Source organism: Peromyscus californicus, unplaced genomic scaffold (genome assembly GCF_007827085.1).
Source record: "Peromyscus californicus insignis strain IS unplaced genomic scaffold, ASM782708v3 Scaffold_17__1_contigs__length_78620276, whole genome shotgun sequence".
In the NCBI taxonomy this organism is placed as follows: domain Eukaryota; kingdom Metazoa; phylum Chordata; class Mammalia; order Rodentia; family Cricetidae; genus Peromyscus; species Peromyscus californicus.
In genome coordinates this window covers 35,843,573-35,867,726 of record NW_026294469.1, presented here as the reverse complement: position 1 = coordinate 35,867,726, position 24,154 = coordinate 35,843,573, and the positions used below count along the sequence as shown (strand labels likewise).

The 24,154-nt window shown below is 41.9% G+C and overlaps 2 protein-coding genes and 1 long non-coding RNA gene across 6 annotated transcripts in view; 1 reads left to right on the top strand and 2 right to left on the bottom strand.

Moving 5' to 3' along the window:
- Nucleotides 1-9,096, bottom strand: part of Ap3s1 (adaptor related protein complex 3 subunit sigma 1) — a 44,690-nt gene extending 35,594 nt beyond the window's left edge. For 2 of the 3 annotated variants that reach the window (XM_052742150.1, XM_052742152.1), the window contains exon 1: nt 8,897-9,096. In XM_052742150.1, the coding sequence (XP_052598110.1) occupies nt 8,897-8,965 (69 nt within the window). In that variant the 5' untranslated portion in view covers nt 8,966-9,096. The remainder of the gene's footprint in view (nt 1-8,896) is intronic. The other variant, XM_052742151.1, reaches the window with a different exon arrangement.
- Nucleotides 9,097-9,245: 149 nt separating this feature from the next.
- Nucleotides 9,246-20,290, top strand: Atg12 (autophagy related 12). Of its 2 annotated transcripts, XM_052742146.1 has the most exons (4): nt 9,422-9,624; nt 12,895-13,031; nt 15,629-15,691; nt 16,268-20,290. In XM_052742146.1, the coding sequence occupies exons 1-4, from the start codon at nt 9,459-9,461 to the stop codon at nt 16,325-16,327; spliced, it is 426 nt and encodes a 141-aa protein (XP_052598106.1). In that variant the 5' UTR covers nt 9,422-9,458; the 3' UTR covers nt 16,328-20,290. The 2 variants fall into 2 exon arrangements, with proteins under 2 accessions (XP_052598107.1, XP_052598106.1); XM_052742147.1 differs by lacking the exons at nt 12,895-13,031; nt 16,268-20,290 and having other exon boundaries at nt 9,246-9,624; nt 15,629-15,690.
- LOC128112800 (uncharacterized) lies at nt 17,971-24,151 on the bottom strand. Its single transcript, XR_008219165.1, has 2 exons — nt 24,047-24,151; nt 17,971-22,177 (listed from the first exon to the last, which is right to left on the bottom strand). It is a non-coding gene; the product is annotated as an uncharacterized LOC128112800 (long non-coding RNA).
- Between the last annotated feature and the right edge of the window lie 3 nt (nt 24,152-24,154).

Below are 24,154 nucleotides of genomic sequence, written 5' to 3'. Positions count from 1 at the left end.
AGAGTTTTGGGTATCCTTAGTTTCCACAGCCCCCAACCACCTCCAGTTTATGATGTCAGACTGAGACTTTGGACAGATCCTTCTCTATCCCTCATTCCTAGCATCCACGGCACAGGTTCATCAACGCTAACCCCATCATGGCTGGGTAAAAGGAAGACCTTGGTCACTAGAGCACAAAAGGGCTTGAGAGTCTGTCTGCTCTAAAAACAGGATCTTAAAAAATTTTTTAAATCATCAATATGAATCCAAATGGCAATTAATACACAAAAATCCCCTCCATAGTATAAACATCTTCCAAATTTACTTTGGACCTCCCTGTGGAATTTGCTCACCTGCGGCTTCTCCCCACCCACACATCAGTCACAGTGAAAGCTCACCGCTCTCTCCAGTCCCCTGCCTCTTGAAACACCTTGTTCATCCCACTTGCTATTAGTACCTCTTTCAGTCTCAGCTAAACACTAGGACTCCATGCACCCTTCTTTTGACTCTCAGGAGGGGAAAAAAAAAGCTGCCCTTCCTACCTCCATGCTCCTTGGTACCATTTCTACTCCTGCTACACACTTCAAACAACATACTTGAACTTCCTTCATAGACTCCAAATTCTAACAGTAGGGTCTGAGCTCTGTATCTGAAACACTCAGGAGAGATGTATACTATGAAACAAGTAAAATTCAGAAATTAAGGATATCATGAAAATTGTAACACAAGAAATTTTCAAATTCAGGATATAAACTAGAAAAAAAAAAACTTCAAGAAAATGCCTACACAAGAGATTGGAGGCATAGTAGAAAAGAGAACATTTTAAGAATTTACAATAGTCCAGAAGAATGAAGAATTGCAGACTCAAAATAGAGAGAAGGACTGGGGATATAGGTAACTCGGTGATAGCCCTTGCTTAGCACACTCAAGGGCCCTGGGCTTAATCCCTGCATCAAAACAGAATACAAAGAAACCAAGAAATGATTACAGTAGACAATGAGAGCTTCCAGAATGAAAGACCTGGTGGAGCATCCCACACTATGGATGTGAACAGTCTCACAGCAAGGAGCTCTGAGACTTTAGAAACAGGAGTCTACACTTCCCGGTAAATTAGTAAAATCATCATACACACAAAGGGAGGAGCCAGACTTGCTGCAGACTTTTTGAAAACCAACCCTGGAAACAGAAAGGTGGCACAGCATGCAGTCATGGAAGAAGTACTTCTGACCTGGAATTCTAAATCTCAATGTCCTTATACTAAGACTTTCAGAACAGCGAGGTCTCATAAAATCTACTTCTTGTTACATTTTCCCCAAGAAGTCCCTGGTGCCACCATGATAAGGCAACAGACAAAGATCTTCAAGCAACTGAAGATCTAACATAGAGAACAGGCAAGAGAAATCCCTCAGATAATAAAGTCTAAACACGACTGCCAAGTAACTGGTGCAAACTGGTCCTAGTCAAAAGGTTCCAAAAGAGATTTTTTAACGAACAGGAAACTGACAGACACATGCTGGCAGAGACATATATTAGAGATAAGTAAATTTTAAAAAGCCAGCTCAAAGGGAAAGCAATTATCTTTAAGGAAGATAAAATGTCAGAAGGGAAAAAAAAAAAAAACAAAATTTACAACATGGCTCAGCTGAAGATAGTTTACATAAAAAACTAATATGAGCACTGAGGAGTGATGTAATCCGAAGTATGAAATAGCTTTGAGAGACTGAGACTCGGATGTTCTAAGTCAGAACTAAATAATTATTTCCAATAACAAAACCAAATAGATTATGAAATGTCTACAAAAGAAACTTAGCCAAAAGCACATTATTTACACAATGCTGTGAAAACCAGATAAAAGTAGTCGCCTTGGAAAGGAGACATAGGAAAGGCTTTTTACTTTTGAAATTATAATTTGATTACAACATTTCTTCCTTCCCTTTCCTCCCTCCAAACCTTCCCATATACCTCTCCCAGCTCTGCTTCAAATTCAGTCTTTTTTTTAAACTGTTATTGCATGCATATACACATATGTATATACACACATATTTCTAAATATAACCTGTTCAGTTGGTATAATGCTACCTGTATATGTATTTTCAGGGCTGACCATTTGCTACTGGACAACAAATTGGTGTGCTCTTCCCTGTGGAAGGCTACCTTTCCTGTTATCAGTTTGCCTCCACTGCTTATAGTTCTTTCTGTAAGGCTAAGACCTCATGGGCTTTTCTCTGCCCAGTCTGGCAGTTCACTGGTGTCATCCTTCAGTTCACATCTGCACATTCATGTTGGTGAGACTTTATGAGTGTGAGCTTCAGATAGTATTAAGAAACACAATCTCACAGCAAATTCCCTCATCCCCTGGCTCTTACAATCTTTCTGAAATGTTCCCTGAACCTTAAGAGTGGGAGTGTTTTGTAGATGTAGCCATTGGAACTGGGCTCCACAACTCTGCATTTTGAATGGTTGTAGTTTTCTGTAATGGTCTCTGTCTGCTACAAAGAGAAGTTTTCTAGATAAAGACTACACTTACCTGTAGTTGTAAGGACAAATGTTTATAAACTGCTGCTAGAGAGTATGCTGGTTTAGTAAATTAGTGGTTATAGACTCTCTTCCAATAACCATGAGTTCAGTAGAAATAAGCAGTTAGCTAGGTTTCCAGTATCAGGCATGGTCTCCCTCCTGTTGAGTAGGATTTAATTAGTTTAGTTTAACTAGAGAACTGCTGGCTACTACCAAGGTATGTGTACCACTATTGTACCCTTTGACACAACGTTTTTCACTGAGCATGGAGCTTCCTGTAGCAACTCGAATGGCTGGCCAGCAAGTCCTAGAGATCTTCTTGGTTTGGGATATTTCTTTGGTGCTGGGATAGGAGGCACATAGGAGACGTGGTTTTTACACAAATACTCAGGATCTGAAGCTGGGTTTTCATGCTTGCATGGCAACCATTATATCTACTGAGCTAGCTCCACAGCCCTAATGTGTTCTTAAATTACAGTGATTCCTATTCATTAACACATGTGGTGGTTATTTTTAAGCTTTTTTAGATTTATTTAGTTTTATGTGTATTAGTGTATCGCATTCAAGCAGTGCCTGGGGAGGCCAAAAGAGGGCACTGGATCCTCTAGAATAGGAGTTACTGAAGGCTGTGAGTCACCAAGTAATGCTGGGAAACATACTCAGGTCCTCTGGAAGAGTAGTACAAGCTCTCAGCTGCCGAACCATCTCTTCAGCCTTAACTATAAGATTCTTCTTAAACAGACGATAATAGACCCTTAGTTTGCTCATCATAATCAACACATACTCCTGTTTCCAGGTTTCTGACAATACCACTTCATCTGTTTCCAAGCTTGGATCCTGATGAAAGAAAGCTATTATTGGTTTTGTTTGGGTATGTCTAGCCAGATTGTTGGGGGGGGGGGGGGGGGGGGTTGGTTGTTTGTTTGTTTTTGTTTTGTTTTTTGAGGGGACAGGGCAGGGAACAAATTCTAGGTTTCGGGAACTAATCATTTGGATTGAACTGTCAGGAGAAAAAAATCAGCCTTCGGATAACTAATTTTTGTGCCAAGTAAGCAAATGAAGAAGCACACTCTGTAAGGAAGTCACTGACTTGGCTGAATCTATGCTGGAATCCATCTACTACGCTATACTACTTACCCTGTAGGAACTGTTCAGAAGCATCTGCATCAATCACATAAGACCCAGTTTAGGTGCCCCCAAAGAATTTTAACCAATGCTAAAGGAAAACAAATCATATGAAAAGCCTGGAGAGATGAGATGGCTCAGTGGTTAAAAAGCACTTGGTGATCTTGTAGAGGCCCAGGTTCAGTTCCCAGACTCCACATGGTGGTTTATAACCATCTCTAACACCAGTCCCAAGGGATCTGATGCTGCCTTCTGACCTCCTTAGATAGCAAGCATGCACATGGTGCATAGACACAGATGTAGACAAAACAATTCTACACATAAGATGAATCTTTAAAAAATATTTTAAAACGAGCCGGGCGGTGGTGGCGCACGCCTTTAATCCCAGCACTCGGGAGGCAGAGCCAGGCGGATCTCTGTGAGTTCGAGGCCAGCCTGGACTACCAAGTGAGTCCCAGGAAAGGCGCAAAGCTACACAGAGAAACCCTGTCTCGAAAAACCAAAAAAAAAAAAAATTTAAAACAAAATCATATGGAATTTTTTCTTTAAAAAGTTGAAATATGTAATAATATGTATTGATATCACATTACTCAGAACTGTTGATAACTGTACTTTTTTAAATTTCATTTTGTTTTGAATTTTGAAACAGGGTCTCACTATGTTGTCTAGGCTGGTTTCCAAACCATGGGCTCAAGTGCTCTATGTGCCTCAGTTTCCCTAGTAGTTGTGAGTACTGGGAACGCAGCTGGGTGCCACACCTGACTAATAACCACCTGGGAGTTTAGCTAAGCAGTACAGCATCCTCCAGCATACATAAGGTTCTGGGTTTCATCCCCAGCACTGGGAAAAAGTAAGAGATGAAAAAGAAAATGCATTTAATTATCCTACCTGACATATTGTCAAAAGTCACTAAAAAGGAAACCAATAAGCATAGATAAAACTTCTTAAAGATGTTTTCATTCAAAACTTCATATTTTAAGGATTTAAAGAACAGAGTACCTTCTAGTGCCTGAAGTTGTTAAATGGGCTAATACTTAAACACAACTTACAACTATATTGGAGTCACACGTATTTTACAGTTTAGAAGTGTTACTGCTTGTACTTTAAATGTGTGGTAATCTTTAGTATCTGTGGGAACAAGGACAACAACTCATATTTCCACTTTATTAGCATGACTCACTAAGGAATATATTATGGTTTACCAATAACATAGAAATCATATAGCCCAAGGAGGTTTTGTTGTTGCTTTTATGTTTAATAGCTATGTAAAAATACATTTGGTTTAAATGTTAGTAACATACAAATAATTTCTAAGTAACTACTAAGACTAAAAGTTACTGTTGCCAGATTGCTGTGGCTAAGCATTACATGACAGAGAATATGCACACACACAAATTCTGAACTTCTGCAATGACAATCTCAAGGAGACAACAGGAAAAACAAAAGAGGAAGCACTCGGCCCACCCATTCTTAGTATCTGGCTCTAGCGGAATGAGCCAAACTTTACCTCAGCAAAGACTTGCAGAACACGTGTTACTTCACTTCTCACAAACGACATCAACTGAGAGGCATGACCTAGGCTACTACAACACCAAATCTACAGTACAAAGGGGTAGAGATGACCACATGAATGCTATGTCCTGAGGAAGCCTAAATGAAGAGTGAAAACCCATCATAGAGGGGAAGCACGTCAAAGTTAAGCAATTTTCAAACTGTTAGTATTAACCATAAATGTTGAGCTTAAACCTCAGCATCCTGTCAGGATACAGAACCATTGGCCTAGAAATACTCCTAAATACTGCTTAACTTATTTAACTCAAAACTAATCTTACTGGATATATACTTTTTAAATTTATTTGTGTGAGGGAGACACCAAAGGGACACCATGAAAGAGGGCTCTTTCCTTCCATTACATGGGCCCTGGGGATGAAACTCAGGTCATCAGGCTTGGCAGTAAATGCCTTACCAGATGAGCCATCCTGTCAGACCTGATGAATACTTCTTAAGAGACTTCTTTCAACTTTACACAGGAATGGATGAAGTACTGTTACTTTTGTGCTAAAGATATAGATTCTGAAAAATCTCCACTTAATGAAGAACTAAATTTTAACAGTTGAAAGGAAATTTAACAATCGATTTTAATCCAGATTTTAACCCAAAGCTAGATTCCAAAGAAATGCATTTAACACCAATCCATTAGGAATTTACTACAGTTTACTGCAGCTAGAGAGAGTTTTGGTTAAGAGTGCTTACTGCTCTTGCAGAGGGATAAAGTTTGGTCTCCAGCACCTACTTCAGGCAGCTCACAACCAACTGAAATTCCAGTTCCAGGGGATCCCACTCCTCCTGGCCTCTGCTGCAACCTATATGCACGCGGTACACATAGTCAGGCACATAAACACAATTAAAAACTAATTTTTAAAAAAGTTCAGTGCATTAAAGACTCAATGTTGACTGCTGGAGGTGACACAAATATGCTTAAATCATAACTTCCAACAAAAATTCTATAGGATGTCCCAAGGACTTATGGGCTGTGAAACAGAATACCACACCCTAAAAATAAAGTTCTAAGACAAGAGCAGCAGCAGGGGAAATCCCTTCAGAAAACATGGACATAGTGTCTGGGCTAAGCAAAGAACACGGACTCAATTTGAGGCATGTCACAAAGACAAGACAGGAGTTTCAGGCAATGCAAAAGGGCTCCACTTGGGTGACCTACACAACAAAGGCCATTTCCAACCATGCCTCCCTGACAGTCTCCCCTCGCAATGCTTGTATTCTTGATGGTCATTCTCCAAACATTCAACCATCCCATCCATCCGGGCACTCGTGTATCTCTGCCTGGAATGCCCTTCCCCCAGGTATCTCTCTGCAAAGTTGCTTTTCTTACCACAGTCAATATTGTGCTGAAACACTACTTCCTGGTGAGAATGTCACTGGCTGCAGTATTTTAAGTTATCATCCTCACACTCCCTACTTGGCCTTGCTTTAGTTTTCCACACCATTTATTATTAATACCTGTGATATCATATAGGCCATTTATTAGCCATGCCTACACCCCCCTACAAGGCAGGAAGTAGATGTGTTTCTCCATTTACAGTGCCTGCATGTGGCAGACATGAAGTAAAGATTTGGTGACAAGCGGACAATGGAATAAATGAGCGAAAAATAGTATCTGCCCTCACAAGGGTTATGGTCTAGTGCAAGAAGCAAAGAAATAAATTACTTTCAATTATTTCTGAAAGACAACTTAGCACATGGTTGGGAAAATCCAATGTGTAACGGCTGACCCAGAGAAAGTTTCTGGAGCACCACCTTCTTTCTACACAGCCAGCATCCTTTTAAACACCATCCAGTCTCAGGCCTCCAGCAGCACGGTCACTCAATGACCAAAAAAGTGCCACACAGCTGCTTCAGCTGCACAACTGTTTCCACAGTGGCCTTCAATGCCACCCAACAATGAAAGGTCAAAGACAGTTCTACTCCCGCTGTTGGACAAGAGGAAGTTGTATTTCTAGATTTCCAAGTTAAATCCACATTTCATATGGCTTAAGTCTACCTACAGTAGAGATGACTATGAAATCATGGATTAGCCAAGGGACCTATAATGTTTAATAATTAATTTTATACTAGTAGGGATTGAAGCCAGGACCTTGTGGACATGAGACACACTCTCACTAGCCCACCTTTTACTTTTTATGTTGAGACAGAGTCTCACTAAATTGCACAGGCTGGCCTTGATCTCAGTAGCCCAGATCTTGAACTTCCAATGCTCCTGTCTCAGCTTCCTGAGTAGCTGGAATTACAGGCCTTCACTACCAGGCCAGACAAATTACTAAATTTCAATGTAGGAAAAAACCCAAAACTCTTCAGTGCGGTTTCACTCTTGAAACATACCTTTTCTACACAACAAACGGACTCAACAAGGACTAGTTTACATTTTAGACAATCAGGTAATGTCAAGCTAATGCATTGTTTTCCTCAGAAGGAACAACTAGAATTTTATTTTGGATTCAAGAATAATCTAGACTTTTTAAACAGACCATTAGCATTTAAGTTATACTACACTAAAAGCCACACAAAAAAAGTGGAGCAAAGTGTTCTTTATCATCAGAGAAAGCAAAGCAACTTAAGGAAAGGAAGCAGCTCATTTCTCACTTCAACCAACACCTCCACAGACTGCATTATCACTTTAGGCAAACTGACATTTTCACGTTTCATTTTTAATGGCAGGAATAATTTCCATCTGGGGCCATCCGCAGAAAGGGTTGGTGCTGGCACATTTTCAACGCTAAATTCAAAGTCCATGTCTGGCTATAAGCAAAAACGCCCCAAGACAGCACAACAGCCACAGAGCTCACATTCATCCTACAAACGACAGCTCAGTCTATGACCTAGCGTGAGTTTTGCCCTCAGGTAAGGCATAGGAGCCTACTACCTCTCCTCAATCCTTTACAAACTGTCTTCACGACTTGAAAGTTATCTGTTCCTAGCAATATTAAACAATGTTCACAGTTCTAGAAGAGAACTTTCACAGATGCTATTTCGTTTAAACTAAAACTCAGGGCAAATGAATGCCCTTCTGTTTTGATTGAAAAAAAAAAAAAAAAGAAAAGTCACACCAAAATGAAATCGTTAACTCCGAGACACAGAATCCCTTTCTGGATGGGTCAACGACTTAGGCTGCCAGTTATTTCAAGAGTAAATTCAGACAGTAGGTTAAAAAGCCCACTAGCAACGTCAGGTCCCCACCGAATTTTTTTTTTCAACAGCCACCTTGGAAGTCATACGAGGCTTCTGATGCTTCCATATGGAAACGGACCGGCCAGGGCGTGCGGCGAGCCAAAGTTGCTGAGCTCGGAGAGGATTAGGGCGGACACAATGGCCCATCTGTCCCCCGGGCGACAGAAAAGCAATCCACCTGGCCGGGCTGGGCGACAGGGCATGGGACTCGGGAGCCGGGCTGGACGCCGGCTACCCGGCTGCGGGCGCTCGACAGGAAGCAACGGCGCTGCCGCGGTGTGGGGCTGAGGGGCCGGGCAGGTGGGCAGCGCCCCTCGCGGCGGCACCAACCGCCTCGCCCACAGACGGCGAGCTGCCGGCGGGGAGTGGCAAGCGGCTCCCACCGGCCGGGCTGACAGGCAGCGGGGCGAAGAGTCGGACGCGGGGAGGGCCGCGGCGTCGCGAGGGTCGCTCTGGGGAAGGCGCTGGGCGCTGCCCTGCGCCGGCGCTCGCCCTCTTCCCCCCCGGGGTCCGCGGCAGGGGCAATACTCACATAGGGCTGGTAGAACTTGGAGAGCCGCGGCTTCCCGTGGTTGTTGAAGATGAGGATGGCCTTGATCATGGCTGGGCCGGGGCCGACCGGGTGGGCGCTGGGGCCAGGGCGGGGGCGGGCGCGCGAGCCTCGCCTCCGGGAGCTTGCTGCCACTGCTTCCCCACCCGCCCCCTCCCGCGCACGCGCGCGCGCGCGCTCCCGCGCGGCGGGGCGGGGCCTGGAGGCGGGGCCTGGGCGGGGCCGGCCAGAAGGAAACGGAAGCGGCTCCCGGCCGGAACCAACTTGCCGGAGGAGGAGGAGGGGGGGGTCCGTGCTCATCTGGTGGCGCACGGAGGCTCGTCTCGGGAGCATTCCGGAAGCTCGCTGCGGCTAGATGGCACTCAGTACTCCGTTAAATATTGTGTTTCCAACAGAGCATCTGTGTGTGATGCTCTCCAGACACCCCAAAGTTCACTGTTGGCTCGGGCTCCCCCCACCCGGCGCCTGCTTTGCGACCCTCCGGGGAGCAAGGCCCAACCTCTGCGGCGTACGTCACTTCCGCCATCGACTCTCAGCGAGCAAGATGGCGGAAGATCCTGAGGCTGTGCTTCAGCTCCCTTCTTCAGCGGCCGCGGCTGGCGGCGAGAGCCTTTCGGAGCTCTCCCCCGAAATAGCCACCCCGGAGCCCCCATCTTCGGCCGCAGTCTCGCCGGGAACGGAGGAACCTCCTGGTGACACCAAGAAAAAAAGTAATGTCAACATCCGTTTGTGGGCGGAGGCAGGAGGTTTAATAGCGTTTCTAAGAGTGGCAGCCCATAAAGTAGCAAAAGCTAGAGAAGGGCGCGCCCCAGAGGTGCACCTCTGAAAACCGAGCACAAGTGCTTCCTGGTGTTCACGCCTTTTGAGTGCCTAGGTGATCCGGGTGGTACCCGGGTTCGCCATCCTTCGCTCCTTTTGCGGCGTCTGGTCTTTGAGCATTTTGAAGGTGGGAGCGGAGCGAGATCTCGGTAGCTCCAGGTACTTAACGCAAGACTAGTTACTGGAATAAAGATTTAAGGTGACAGCAAAAGTGCGTTACAATCCACGAATTCTGACGAGTTCGCTATTGGCGTCCCCCTCCAACTGAATATGAGTTCATTCTTTAGAACAAAAAACCTGGAACTTCAGATACTGTGAAGAATGCTGAGGGCAAACTAAAGGCATAGGTGTTGCCTTTTTATTAACTTTTTATTTATTTGGGATGGGGACCATTCCTCTGTGCGACATTGAATTTCTTTAACTAGCTACCCTCAACCTATGTGTTGCCTTAGGGATGTGTTTGCCACTGGAAAGTAAGGAAGTTCAGGTTAACTTGCCCTGAACACGACTATAAGAAAATATCAGAGAATAAACATGTATCAATGGAAAAGATAGACCTTGTCCCTGTGTTCTCCCTTCCGGAGACATAAAATGTAGATCTGGATGTGTTTTCTGCTCGTTAATCTCACCAATTTGTTGAAGCTGCGTGGGAGGAGAATTGTCTCCTAGCACTGCTCTTGGGATATGCAGGTGTATGTAACTCAGTAGTAGAACACTACAAAAGGTCCAGGGTTCGATTCCCAGCTCATCAAGAAAGAATAAAAAAAAAAAAAAAAAAAAAAAAAAAAACAGACTGACTGCGTTTGGAGGGAATCTGCCGTGTATATATATGCTGTACTGAGTATTTGGACAGATAGATAACCACTGTCAATTTAGAAAAAAAAAACATAGTATTTTTTTCTTCCAGCTGACTTTCAAAGGTTTCCTTTAAGATGGAAGCACCAGGCTGAGAGTGGTGACATGCACTTTTAGTTCCAGCACTCAGAAGCCTGAGGCAAGCAGATCTCTGTGAGTTCAAGGCCAGCCTGGGCCAAAAATAAAAGAATTCTGTCTAAGTCAAAGCTTTAGTCCTTTACACTGATGATTGCTGTAGAAAAACAAACAAACAAAAAACTAGAAATGACCCATAATCCAAGATACCGCCTGAGATGACTGTTTATTTGGGTCTCCATATTTTCTTTCTTTTTTTTTTGACAAATTCCTATTTTTATCCTTTTGTAGACATTTGATGATGAGATATTTCACATTTCCACTGTAATATACAGAAGGATTGCTGAAACAGACAAGTTACTGGCTGGCCCTGGTGACATAGTATTACAGGCTTCCTTCCATGCCAAACTTGAATACCCATGCTGAGGTCCGACTTTGCAAAAGATTTCGATTGCTGTGTATATTAACTGTTCTCCAGTTGATTCTAATGTGTAGTCAGGGTTCTGAGCTACAAGCAAGTCATTTTGGGAATTAAGACTACAGCTGTAATTACTGTGTAATTACTAAAAATTACTACGTCTCTAGCTTCTTGCCCTCTGGCTCCTCTTTCTTTAGTAGTACAACTCAGTGCCTAATTGCTGCCTAGTTATTGATTGCTCCAGGGGGTTGAGAGAACTGGGGAGGAAGGTATGAAAGATAGGATAACCAAAATCACCTTTATGCCTTCCTCACTCATCCTTATTCCCAAATTAACTGAAAGGACACTTACATAGTTATTTTCCAGGAAGATAAGCTGCATCGTATGTTCTAGGTTCCTGTATTTCATTTCAGGAGGAAACTTGATCTCCTAGAACTCAGGCTATAGACCAGGCTAGCCTCAAACTCCCAGAGATCCACCTGCCTCTGCCTCTGCCTCTGCCTCTGCCTCCTGAGTGCTAGAATTAAAGGTGTATATTGCCACACCTGGCGTCAGGAGGAAACTAAACTTGAATAAATTGATCCCAACTCTGAACACATCAAACAAATGGGGCAAGAGTGGGATAGCCACTTTCGGGGCGGCTTTGGTCGTAGGTGTCTCTTGAGGGAGTTAACCTTCATTAAAGAGATCAGTCTTGGTTTACATATCTGTGTTTTGAATCATTGAAATGTTACTTCTCTCCTTGAAACTTCTTCGGGGCCCCTGATTGTATTTTTTTTTTAAGGTTATAGTTTTGGGTTTTTTGTTTTGTTTTTTCACTAAAAGGTTAAGTATAGAAAATTTCATATTCACAAAAAGCCATATATCACTACTATGAAGTAACATTTTGATGTATACTCTATATTGTGAATGTGTATGTGATACTTTCTTAATGAAGTTGGGGTTGTATACACACAGTCTTTCTATTTTGCACATTTTGTCAACTTCTTAAACTATTAACTGCTTTTATAATGTGTTTTTTGAACAGCTATTTAATAATCTCAAGGTTCTGTTAGTACAAGTTATCTCTGGGTACTGTTTACATTAACTGACTTACTCCTCTTATCAACCCTCTGAGGTAGGTGCTGTTACAGGGATTTGAGAATGAAAGATTGCAGTGCTTGTAGATCTACAAGAGACAGAACCACCATTTGGACCCAGTTTGGAACAATGTGTCATTTCTCTATAAAGTCTGCCATAAAATATATTTCATTTAATCCCTTCTACATATATGTGTTGAATATGTAAATTTACTGCTTTTTTCCTGTAAAAATAAATGCTTTGATGAAGGTAACATCCTTCTACATGAATCTTTATAAATCTCAAGGTTTTTTAGATTTTACGTAGTATATTATTGAGTCAAGGTGTATCTTCAAGTATCGGATAGGTATTACTATATTGCTTTCCAGAAAGGTATGCCATGTTAAAGTGGCAACAGCAGCATTACTGGCACTACCACCCTATTACCACCAGTTCGGTAGGTGAAAAATACATGAGTTTTTTTAGTTGACTGTTTGAGCATTGTTTTATATCATGGGCCAGATCTATTTCTTATCTTTAGAATTCTGTTATGTCAAAATGTTGTCTTAAAGATTAATCTCTTAGGAAGAACTTTGTAAGGTCAAGAAGGAAAATAGTGGAGAAGAGTCTAATGTCTTTATATCTATGACATAACTCCAGAATAATAATTACATAAAATACGTAGATAAAAAGTTTGTATTCTGAACTGTTTCACATCACATTCTCATCAGATGTTTCAATATTTTTTTTTAAGTTGACATCCTGCTAAAGGCTGTAGGAGATACCCCTATCATGAAAACAAAGAAATGGGCTGTAGAGCGAACCCGAACCATCCAAGGACTCATTGACTTCATCAAAAAGTTCCTTAAACTTGTGGCCTCAGAACAGTTGGTATGAAAACAGTATTGATTATTTGCCTATAAAAATTCACAACAGGTCCTAGGCAACCATGAGTAACACATGTACATACAAAGCTACACATTACTTTTGTTACATGTACTTTATCAGAAGATTCTTTGAGGCACTCTGAAGTGAAATGAGTTTAGATTCACTTTGCTTTCTAATAGAGTTGTTTGTTATTATGTTTATCTCTGGTGGGCGTTGGAATGTGCATGCAGTAGTCAGAGAACAATGCTTGGGAGTGGATTCTCCGTCCATCATGTACCTGGAAATTATCTCAGGTCATCAGTTTGGCAGGAAGTGTGCTTACCCCAAGCCCTTAACATCATGTATATTATTACTGTTAGTTCTTTCCTAAAGCATGATCTTAATCAGTCTTACCAATGAAAACCAGGAGTCAAATATCGGGGTAATAACCAAAAGATCAGAGAAGCAGAGGAGCAGCCACCCGTGACTTCTTACCTCTCCAGATCCTCAGACCGAAAGGGCTGAGATCCTGTCTCCACTGCCTTATATTCCTGTGCCGTGATTATTTAAAGGTGTGAGCCCTGCTTCTGTAGTTAACTCCTGGCTAACTCCGCCCTCTGATCTGCAGACAAACTTTGTCAGAACACAAACAAAATATCACAGTTTGTTTGTTTTTGTATTTTTTTTAAAGGCTGGTGTTTTTAGTTACTTTCCTCAAAATATCACTGAATATCCATGTAGAAATATGACATAGAACATTATATTCTCTGTACATTGATACAGTGTGGCGCTTAATTTACTTTGATTCTGTATTGCTTTTGTCCCATTGTTCTTGAGGTAAGCAGTATCTCTTTCATATATTATGAAAAAACTAAGAGGCATATACCTATTTCCTGGTATACAATGTAGTACGCACTCCATTTGGGTTTTAGTTGTTATAAGGGATTTGTTTCTTTGAAGAGCCTTGGGTGTCAGGCTTCAATTGAAATCCATCTCGTTTTTGAGATGGTTTCATTGGCTCACCAAGTAGGCTAGTCTGGCTAGCTAGCAGGTCCCAGAGGACACCCCTGCCCCAAGTCTCTATCTCCCCTGAAGCTCACCAAGTAAGCTAGCCTGGCTAGCCAGCAGGTCCCAGGGGTCCCCCGTCTCTATCTCCCCATTGCTGGGATTACAAGCACGTCCTGCCATTGCCTAGCTTTTTGTGGAGTATATGAGGGATAGAACTCGGGTCTTCATGCCTGCATGTCAAGCACTTTACCAGCTGAGCTAGCTCCACATTTAACAATGGAGACATGTTGAGGAATGTATTGTTAGATAATTTTGTTCTTGTGTAAACGTTCTAGAGTATGGTTACACAAGTTAAAATAGCACATCACATGAAGACAGGATCTTATGAGACCATCATGTATGCAGTCCCTCCTTAACTAAATCATCACTGAAGTACACAGCCGTGCTTGGCATTATGTGCTATTCAGGTGTGTTTTATCTTTGAGTAGCCCCATGAGATACAGATACTGTTATTTTCAGTATCGTTTTGTGTCCATGGGATAGACCAGGAAATGTTACTTGTATTTAGGGCCAGGACTCTTAACTGTCTAATTCAGTACTGAAGGGAAAAAACTTAACCAATATTTATTGTTGTGTAAATAATTCCTGTTGCCTAGCTATTCTCATATTGTTTCTTTAAAAAAAAAAAAAAAGAAAGAAAGAAAGAGAGAGACAAGATTGTTAAGCCTAGAATATTTTGTCCTTAGATCTGGAGATGGACGTTGAATGTTACCTGCCAATTTTCTGTTTCTAAGAAGTTGATCAGAAGCCTCTCTGGCACTGTGACTTTAATATCTTTAGGAATTTTTTAAGCGCTAGAAATATTTTAATTTAAAACAGATTAAAGTTGGAACAATGAATTCTTTTATTCTGCGAGTAATTTAATACTAATGGTGTCCAGCTTCTAACTCAGTACCCCTGAAATTTTTCAAAAGTAGTAAAGGTCAAAAGAAAAAAGAAAAATGTGTGTAACATACCCAAGAAAAATACCCAATATCAAATGAATTGATTTTTACCTGCATATATTAGAAGAAATTAGAAGAAGTCTTGTATTATGACTCACTTCTTTTGGGGTAGTCTCACTGTTAGCCCAGGCTGACCTTGAACTCATGGCCAAGCCTACACACTCACCTGCTGGGATTACAATTAGGAGCTACTATGCCTAAGAGGCATTTTGTTAATGTAGTGTTTGAATATCCTTCCAAAAACTATTTGTAAAAAACTATTTAAATTGTATTTATTTAGGGAACTGGCTCAGTCTCTAAAGTATCTTCCACTCACAAAGATGAAGACCCCAACACCTATATAAACTCAGGACCCTGTGCTAGTATATGTAACCCCAGTGCCTGGTGGGGAAAATGGGCAGATTCTGGATCTCACTGACCAGCCAGACTAACCATTAGATTAGCTCCAGACTCAGAGAGAGGCTCTGTCTCAAAAAAATAAGGCAAGAGAGCCATCAAGGACACCCACCCAGTGTCGACCTCTGAAACACACACACACACACAAATATTTGAAAGTCTTAGTTATAAAAAGGATACCATTTTGAATCCATTCTTTTTTCTTCCCTGTAGTTTATTTATGTGAATCAATCTTTTGCCCCTTCCCCAGACCAAGAAGTTGGAACTCTATATGAGGTAAGTAACCTCCCCCCATGGGTATCATGTCTATTGTATAGTCTAGATTATTAATTCACATCTTTAAGAGATAGCATGCCATCTTAATTATTGATGGGAGAAGAGAACCTCGTTCTCTTAGATCATGAACACATTTAACATAGTAAGATCTTAAGTTAAGCAACAGTCAAGGAATAAGTTTCATTTAAAAGTCATCTTTTGTTTTTCTTAGAAATTTTGTCTAATCTGTATTACTTCTGTATTGTTCATTTCCACCTGTAATTGTGATCTTACTCCAGAAAATTGATAAAACTGCACTAGATGACCTTATTCAACAGTGCTGCTTCATGGCAATAATCATGAATAGATACACCAGCACTGCTGGGAAAGAGCTGAAAACACCTTAGGATCAGAGCTATCAGGAAGGCAGTGAAAGTATTTAAGCCCATACCCAAGGTACCCTGGTTTTGTTGACCATGTATAAATTACTGAGATGTGTAATAGAAAGAGGCATCTTTTGAAAGAGGTAGTATGTTACAGAACTCTTTCTTAATCTAACAAAAGCAGTGTTTAATATGTTGTCTTCTCTCTTTGTAGTGTTTCGGCAGTGATGGTAAACTGGTCCTACATTACTGCAAATCGCAGGCGTGGGGATGAGCCACAGATGAACAACTTGATATCTTCACAGAAGAAAAGGCTCAGAGAAGTGTTGATGCTGTGGGCAGAGACTTAGTGGCTATCCAATACTCAGCATGAATCTGCTATGAGCTGTGCTTATGTGTAAGAAAACATCATAGAGTAAATGGACTAAAAAATGAGATTTTGCCACCATAAAATCATGAAAGATTAGTGTGCCTATTACCCCCACACATTCCTGTTTCAGATCTGCCTCCAAGGTTAGGAAGGGGACTAGAACTCTATCTGTTGTGGTTTTCAGGATGACTGAAGTTCTGTACTTGTGGAGTTGGCACTGTGTTGTTTCCATGGTAAAAACTAATTCACTGAAGAGTTTGTATTTTGAGGTAGTTTTTTTGTTTTGGTTTTTGGTTTTTGGGGTTTTTTTTGTAACTTATTCAGGGAACCTCTGTTCAGAATATGGAATGTTTACATTTATTTGTGTTGCCCTTTGAAACCAAGTGCACTGACTTGTCTCCATGTCTTAAGTTATCCAGTAGAGGGCAGCCCAGTTGGCAAAAAGGTTTAACAGTTTTGACATCTTTGCCAGGTGATTGGAGGCTGTTGAACCTAAGTTCTAGTTAATGTATAATCAGGAGAGCAACTATGTTGACAGACTGGAAGAGTTGGAGGATGTGCATAGTTTAAAATTAATCATGCTGGGAAACAATTTTGCGGATTGTGAGCAAATGAGTCCTCAACGCTTTTCAGTCTGTCATTTATGATTCCGGAGCCTCAGCCTGGGCATCGTGATCCACACTTATAATTTCAGTGCTCAGGAAGCCTGGGAAGGAGAAGGATCAGGAATTCAAAACCAGACTGGACTGCAAAGAACTTATCCCAAACAGATTCTTCCCCACCCACCCACCCATTGTGTTCCCACTGTCAGTTATCAGTGTCAAAGGAATTGACTTAGTAAACCAGCAGCAGCAGCAGCAGGCTTTCATTCATCCCAACCTCATTTGTAATCTGTGTGCTTTTAAAGTTTGTGTTTTTGCTATGCTGGAGATCAGTGCCTTGTGCCATCGAGGCAAGAGCTCTGCGTAGCTGTGTCTCCAGCACTCCCTGAGTGTTTCATATTATGTTTTCCAGATTGAAAGCATTCAAAGACAGTGTTTTAAAATAGCATCCAATTGTTTGCGTATTTCATGCCATCACGAAAAAGAGTATGACTGTCATTGGGATCATAGACTGGTCATTACTTGAAGTGAAATTTAACTTCTTTTCATATGTGCCGTATTTGTTATGTTTTGTTTGTTTGTTTGTTGTTTTGGCTCTGCCTAGACTGGAACTCACAGAGATCTGTGTGCCTACCTCTGCTTCCTGAGTGCTGAGATTAAAGGTATGGACCACCTCGCCCAACTCCATATGTATCTAAATGTATTCCAACTAGAACTGGACATGGTAGTGCACACTTACCTAGCACTCACGAAGCTGACAGTTTAAGACCAGTGTCAGCTACAGGATGAGACTGTCTCAACAAAACAGGAAATTAATCCTTCCCCTCCCCTGAAAAAGAAAGAATTCCAATAAATTAAATGTCTAAGTACATTACAGGATTTGAAGTATGTCAGAATTCCAAGGGTTTGCTTTCAAAAGTGATGATAGAAATGTGTTTTTTATCAAAAAAAAAAAAAGACTTGAACTGTGCTCTTTTCGTTTGTTTTTGAGACAGGCTGTGTCACTCAGGCTGACCTCCTCAGGCCTCTGAGTGCCAAGCTTATGTGTGCACCTGGCTCGTTTTTAACTCTTAAATTCTTGAGTGTGCTTTACAGTAGTCCTCAGCCATGTGAGCCATGGAAGATGCTGTGTAACAGCACAGCCCAGTGCTGTTCACTTCTTGTTTCTTCTTAAGAATGTGAGTTCCAGGTGTCCCCTTTATCAGCATCACCTGGGAGTGAGTTAATACAGGTAATAGTTCACAGAGGAGTGATAGTGAGTTACACAAAATGTAGGCTCAGGAAAACACCTGACATTCTGAAAGCCGGCAAGTACTGACTTAGGAGCACTGTCAGTTGGATAGGGAAAAGATGTGTTTTACCTTTGCCCACTACGAGGTTGCTGAAAGAATACAATGGTAGATATTTAACAGGGAAATGTGTTGAATTTATTGTTTGCTGAAGTTCCAGATGACAGAGTGCTTGTTACCTCTATGAAATCAAAAATACTTGAGTTTGAATTTGTCATTTTTATCAAAATAACTTATTGCCATATTAAATCAAGTTAACTAAATATGTATACCTTATTTTCTTCCCCCAATAGCTTTGAGGGCTGTGTAGGGATTTATACTTTATCAAACTGTTTTACATTGTCTGTTGGTCTTTGCCCAAATAACTTTCGTCACTGACGTTTTAGCACTTGTAAGGTGGGAGCCCAGGATTAATGAGGTGACTAGACACTTTGAAATATCCAAGTGCCATTGAAATTTAGGAGGAAAGGGGAGTGAACCCTCAGTTTATAGTTTCAGATTTCTATGTGTGTGATAAGTGTAGTAATGTCACACTTTATCTCCCTGTGCAGAAAGGTACAGGAGCATACAAAGTATATATGACACCAAGTATATACATATATTCCACTCCTGTCCTTAAATTATTTATGCCAAGGATTTCATAATGAATTTTCAAATATTTAGAACATGCAGCAAGTTAAAGAGTGATTTGTTGCTAATGAAGGTAAGACTGAATTCTTCCTGAAGTCTGATTTCTAGAAGTTTTAACCTTAAAGGGTTTCTAACTGTTATATTCTCTAACCACATAAGAAGACTGAAAATTGTAAGCTCTGCCCTCAGATTACATAACTTCAGTCAACCAGTTGACTTATGTTTAACTTCCAGCGGGGGGTAGCATTACATATTGCAGGAGTATGGAAATGAAAATGGCTAGTTGTGAAGCTCCCATTTTATTTTCCAAGTAATGTAATATGTTGGGTAAGCTTTGGGCAGGAAGAAAGCCAGCTGCAGGCCACTTAATGACAGGAACGGTGAGAAAACTTGAGGGTTTTGTCTTACTAATGCTCCCCACAGCATGTTGTAGCCTCCACTGGATTAGGTATTCCCTGGTTTGCCTGGTCTTTGTTTCCTAGGTTCCTCCAGGGATCCACTGACACTTTCACTCCTTCCAGCCCGATGCTTTCAGGGTCTGAGTGGGATTTTGAACTCTTCCTGAAAGTCTGTGTGAGTGACTCAGGAGCTCCCCTCCTCCTCATAAGAACACCTAGGAAAGCCATGACTGTGACAGCACTTAGCTGCATCTGCCATACATGCATGCACCCATCACTCCGTGGTTATGAGGCCTGGAAATGGAATTGGGGGATGGGGTTTGGTTCTGTTTCTTTTCAGTGACTGAATTAAGAGTGATTTAATTTCAAAAGCAGCAAAGAAGAACATCTGTAGCTTTCGTATAGCAGAAGGTAACAAACACTTGCAATATATGGCGAGGTTATTGCTCTTAATGTATGGATTCATTCTGGGTAAGGCAAACACAAATCGGCAAAAAGAAAGCATGGGGCCTGGATTAGATCTCTGATAGAGTCTTGGGTTGATCTCTAGTACCCCAAATAATTAAAAAGTGAAAAATGGCTAGTTAGTATGGAAAGACCTTGGGTGATTAAAAAAAAAAATCTAAATAAAACTTCGGATGCTAATCATTACCTTTCAGTAATTAAAAGCAAATCTTGACATGACAGTGAGAAGTAAGTCTTGCTGTTCTTGGTGGGTGGAATATGGGTCCGTGCTTCAGTTTTTTAGAGAGTTAAGGTGGCAGTATCCAGAAAACCCTGAAATGAAGTGTTAGCTGTGATCCATGACACTTGTAATGGAGTAAGCAGACTTTCCTGTTTATTTAAGTCTTAAGGGTTTGGGGTGTTGGGATTTTTGTTTTCATTTTGTTGTCATTTTTTTTTCCTTGTTTTGGAAATAATGGAAAGTAAAAAAAACATTGAACAACACTGGTTTTACTTGTTTTCTTAGTTTTCATGCCTGAAAGATCAAAGGTGAAAGACCATGAGGCGACTCTTAGAATTTAACTCCCAAAGTTCCTCTTACATCATAGGAAATGAACGTGAATCCTGACATTGGTTACTTCAAGTTTCAGGGAAGCGCTGTCCAGTTTGAAATGGGTGTTTTTACAGAACGGTCCTGTAACAAGCCAATCTGCATTCCTGGCTCTCCCATGTATTTCCAGGTGCCGCTTCTGGATTCACAAGGCAGGCCATCCCTCCTTTCTCCAAGTCCAGCCTTTTAGTCTCTTCACATCTTTACTCTTCTTCCAAACCAGTTCATCTGTCTGGAGATCCTGCCAGCTTTACCTTTAGAACTTGTTAGAGCTCAGCCATTGTCTCTTCTAGCTCCTCTACCCCTGCCAAGTCCATTGATTGGATCTGCAGCCCTCCTCCCTTCTCCACAGTCTGCCAGTCACATCCAGGCTAAGCTCGTAATTCAGACATTAAGGTTGTATCCATCCCAAGGAATTTTGTACTTAGTGTCTCCAAGACAGACACACTTGACCTCTCTGGTTCCTGCTCAGACATCACATTAAGGCCATCTTACCCTGAACACCCTCTAAACTGGCAGCTCCTCACTCCCCAGCACCCCCTTCTTTCAATGTCCGCTGTGTAAGTATGCAGCCGTATCTGCCCACCTCTCCTTTTGCATTGTTCTGTCAACCCGCCCCTTAGACTATAAGCCATATGAGGACAGTGACTTAAAACATGGGGAGTTTGGATTGTGTGAACAAGCTTGCCTCAGTACATGCTTTTTTAATGTTTTCCATTCATGGCTAGACAAATTATTTCCTGAACTCTTAATACTTGTAGCTCCTTTCTCTCTGCTGTCCGAATACCAGTATCTTACAAAGCTACAATCATTGCCCTTAGCAAATCAGTACAGTAGATCTACCAGGATCTTGACTTTTGCTTATATAAATAAAAATAATGCCAGTAACTATCACAAGATGAGTTATAATATACAACTCTTAGGAAGAATTCTGTTGCCTTTTACTAAATTTGAGCTCAGACATCCAGGATCCCCAAAGGAAAACCAACAATTGGATCGTTCTAACCACTTACCCAGGTTTCTTACCACCTTTTGTGCATTCTTCCCAGCATGCACAAAGCACAGTGTGCTAGGTATTGACGGAGGTGGAGAAAGTTGCCAGTCATGATGGCCTATGTCTGTCTATAGTCACATCTAGTGGGAAGCTGGTGATTTAAGCCTCCTAAGTTCTAGCCAGCCTGGGCAGCATAGACCTAATCTCAAAAGGGAGTCCGTCTGCTGAGAAATGCCAACTCTGAAGAGGGTGATGATTACTGCTCCAATTCAGAATCAAGAGTTCACTTAGAGAAAAACAAGTGAGGGTGAGTGCCAGAATGGTCTAGCACAGTGGTTCTCAGCCTTCCTAATGCTGCAACCCCTTACTTAATACAGTTCCTTACACTGTGGTGACCCCCAACCATAACATTATTTTGTTACTAATTCAAAACTGAAATGTTGCTAGTTAGGAATCGCCATGTAAAAATCTGATATTCAGGATGTGTCATGCCCTACAGGTTGAGAACCACTGGTCTAGAGTCTAGGCAAAAGGAATAGTTGAAGTAGAAAAAGACATGGTTAAGAGTAAGAAAATTACTAATACATGGTAAAGGGTACATTTGGGGTTTTGTTTAAAGTAACTTACTGTGTGATTGCCAGGGCACACATGTGGAAGTCCGAGAACTTTGAAGAGACAATTCTCTTAATTCCTTCTTTCCCTGGGTTCCAAGGATCAAACTCAGGCCTCCAGGCTTGCATGATGAGCACCTGTATCAGCTAAGTCATCTCACCAGCCCTGCAAGATACTTTTAACAGGAAATAATAAGTGAAAGATTTTTTCTTTTCTCTACCAATCCCGATTCCTGATTGGTTTATAAGGGGCTCTGAATCGTGGTGTGGAGCCACACACCTTCAATCCCAGCACTTTGGAGGCAGAGATGGACATCTAAGAATTCAAGGCCTGCCTCATCTACATCGTGAGACCCACTCAGAAGAAGAAAGGGCTCTGAGAATGACTCAAGGAAGGAGTAGGCACTGCTGAGTTGGGTGTTTGAGCCCACTTGCCTCCATGCAGAAACAACCTCTAGGCTTTGAACATATGCTCCAGAGGATCTTGTGAAACCCTGCATTTGAGGTACCAACAGCTTTTTTTTTTTTTTTTGGTTTTTCGAGACAGGGTTTCTCTGTGTAGCTTTGCGACTCTACTGGAACTCACTTGGTAGCCCAGGCTGGCCTCAAACTCACAGAGATCCGCCTGGCTCTGCCTCCCGAGTGCTGGGATTAAAGGCGTGCGCCACCACCGCCCAGCACCAACAGCTTTTAAGAGGGTGTGCTGGTCATAAAAAAATCAGGGAGATGTGCGAGTGTGTAGATGGGCAATAAAGTCATGAACAGATGTAAAGGAGAATGTGTGTGACTGTTCGGAAAGACCTTTGAAAAGTGAGAGGAAACTAAGAAAATGGAGAATAAAATGCAGAGGTATCAATTTAGATTTATATTCCATATAGTAAGTAAAGCAAGAGGCTCAAAGACAGACTGGCAAGAATAAGTAAGTTTTGAGTAAGCTATAAAACTACAATTAATTTGACCCCAGATGCTTTACTAACCACCTTCCAGAAAACCCCACAAAGCTGTTTGGTGTGTGTTTGCTTTGGTTTTTCTGCTTTTTGTTATGTGTTTGTTTGCTTGTTTGGGACACATGTCCATAAACAGCAATTAGGCCTCAGCCAACTAAGTGCTAGGATTACAGGTGTGAGCCACAGGACCCAGCCTGTCTCCCAAAGCCCCGGTTTTCCTTAATAACGTGTGTGGTATGATAACATTAAATGGGTGTTCCAAAATAAAACTATGCCGTTCAAGTAAATGTCATGTCATGTATGCACAATGGCAGGAGTGGAGGTACAGAAGTCAATACCTTTAATAATCCAAATCCTTTATAATGGAAAGAAGGAATATATACTTTGAGGTGTGTCTGTTAGGCTGTGTCTGTTCCTTTTTCAATCATGTGTAACCCCTGCTGTTCCCAGGGCATTCTAGGTGCCAGGAGGTAGAACTGTTTTCTGTGGATATGTGCCTAGAATTGAAGGATTTGAGTTACCCAATTACAATCTTGTAAATGACTGCACAGTGACAACCACCACCACCCAAGCCCAGCCCTAGCAAAACGCCCATCTCTTAGCATCTTAGGCTCTTTGCACTGGATATATTTTACCAGGCAATGTTTAAGATCAAAGTACCTGGTCTTACTAAAAATTCAAGCATTCATTGTCAAAATTTACCCACAATACACTACTGCACATTTACATTTAAAAGGGAGAAAAACCCCAGCACTCTGGAGGCTAAGACAAGCGGATCTTTGAGTTGAAGGCCAGCCTGGTCTACAGCCAGCCAGCGCTGTGGAGTGACTCAAAGCAAAGATTAATTATCACCTAGCCTGGGGCATGTATGTGGACCGTTTAGCTTCACGGAACAGTCACTCTGGCCTGGGAATGGATCCCATCATTGATCTACCCAAGCACCAAAGCTGCATTTGAAAGCATTTCCTCGGTAACACCACTCCCACCCACCAGAGATCTAAAATGCACAGCTATACATTGTAAACCAAGCCCGGGGAGGGGTGGGATGGGTGGCCAAAATGCTCCGCTAAGGCGGGGGAGAAATTGCCCAAAGCTCACCACACCAATAGAGCAGGGGCGACAGTGGGGTTTCTGAGAAGGCTGGCGCGCACAGGCAACCGGGTCCTGTGCCAGGGCCTTCCCTCTGGCGCTCTCCATCTCCGGCCC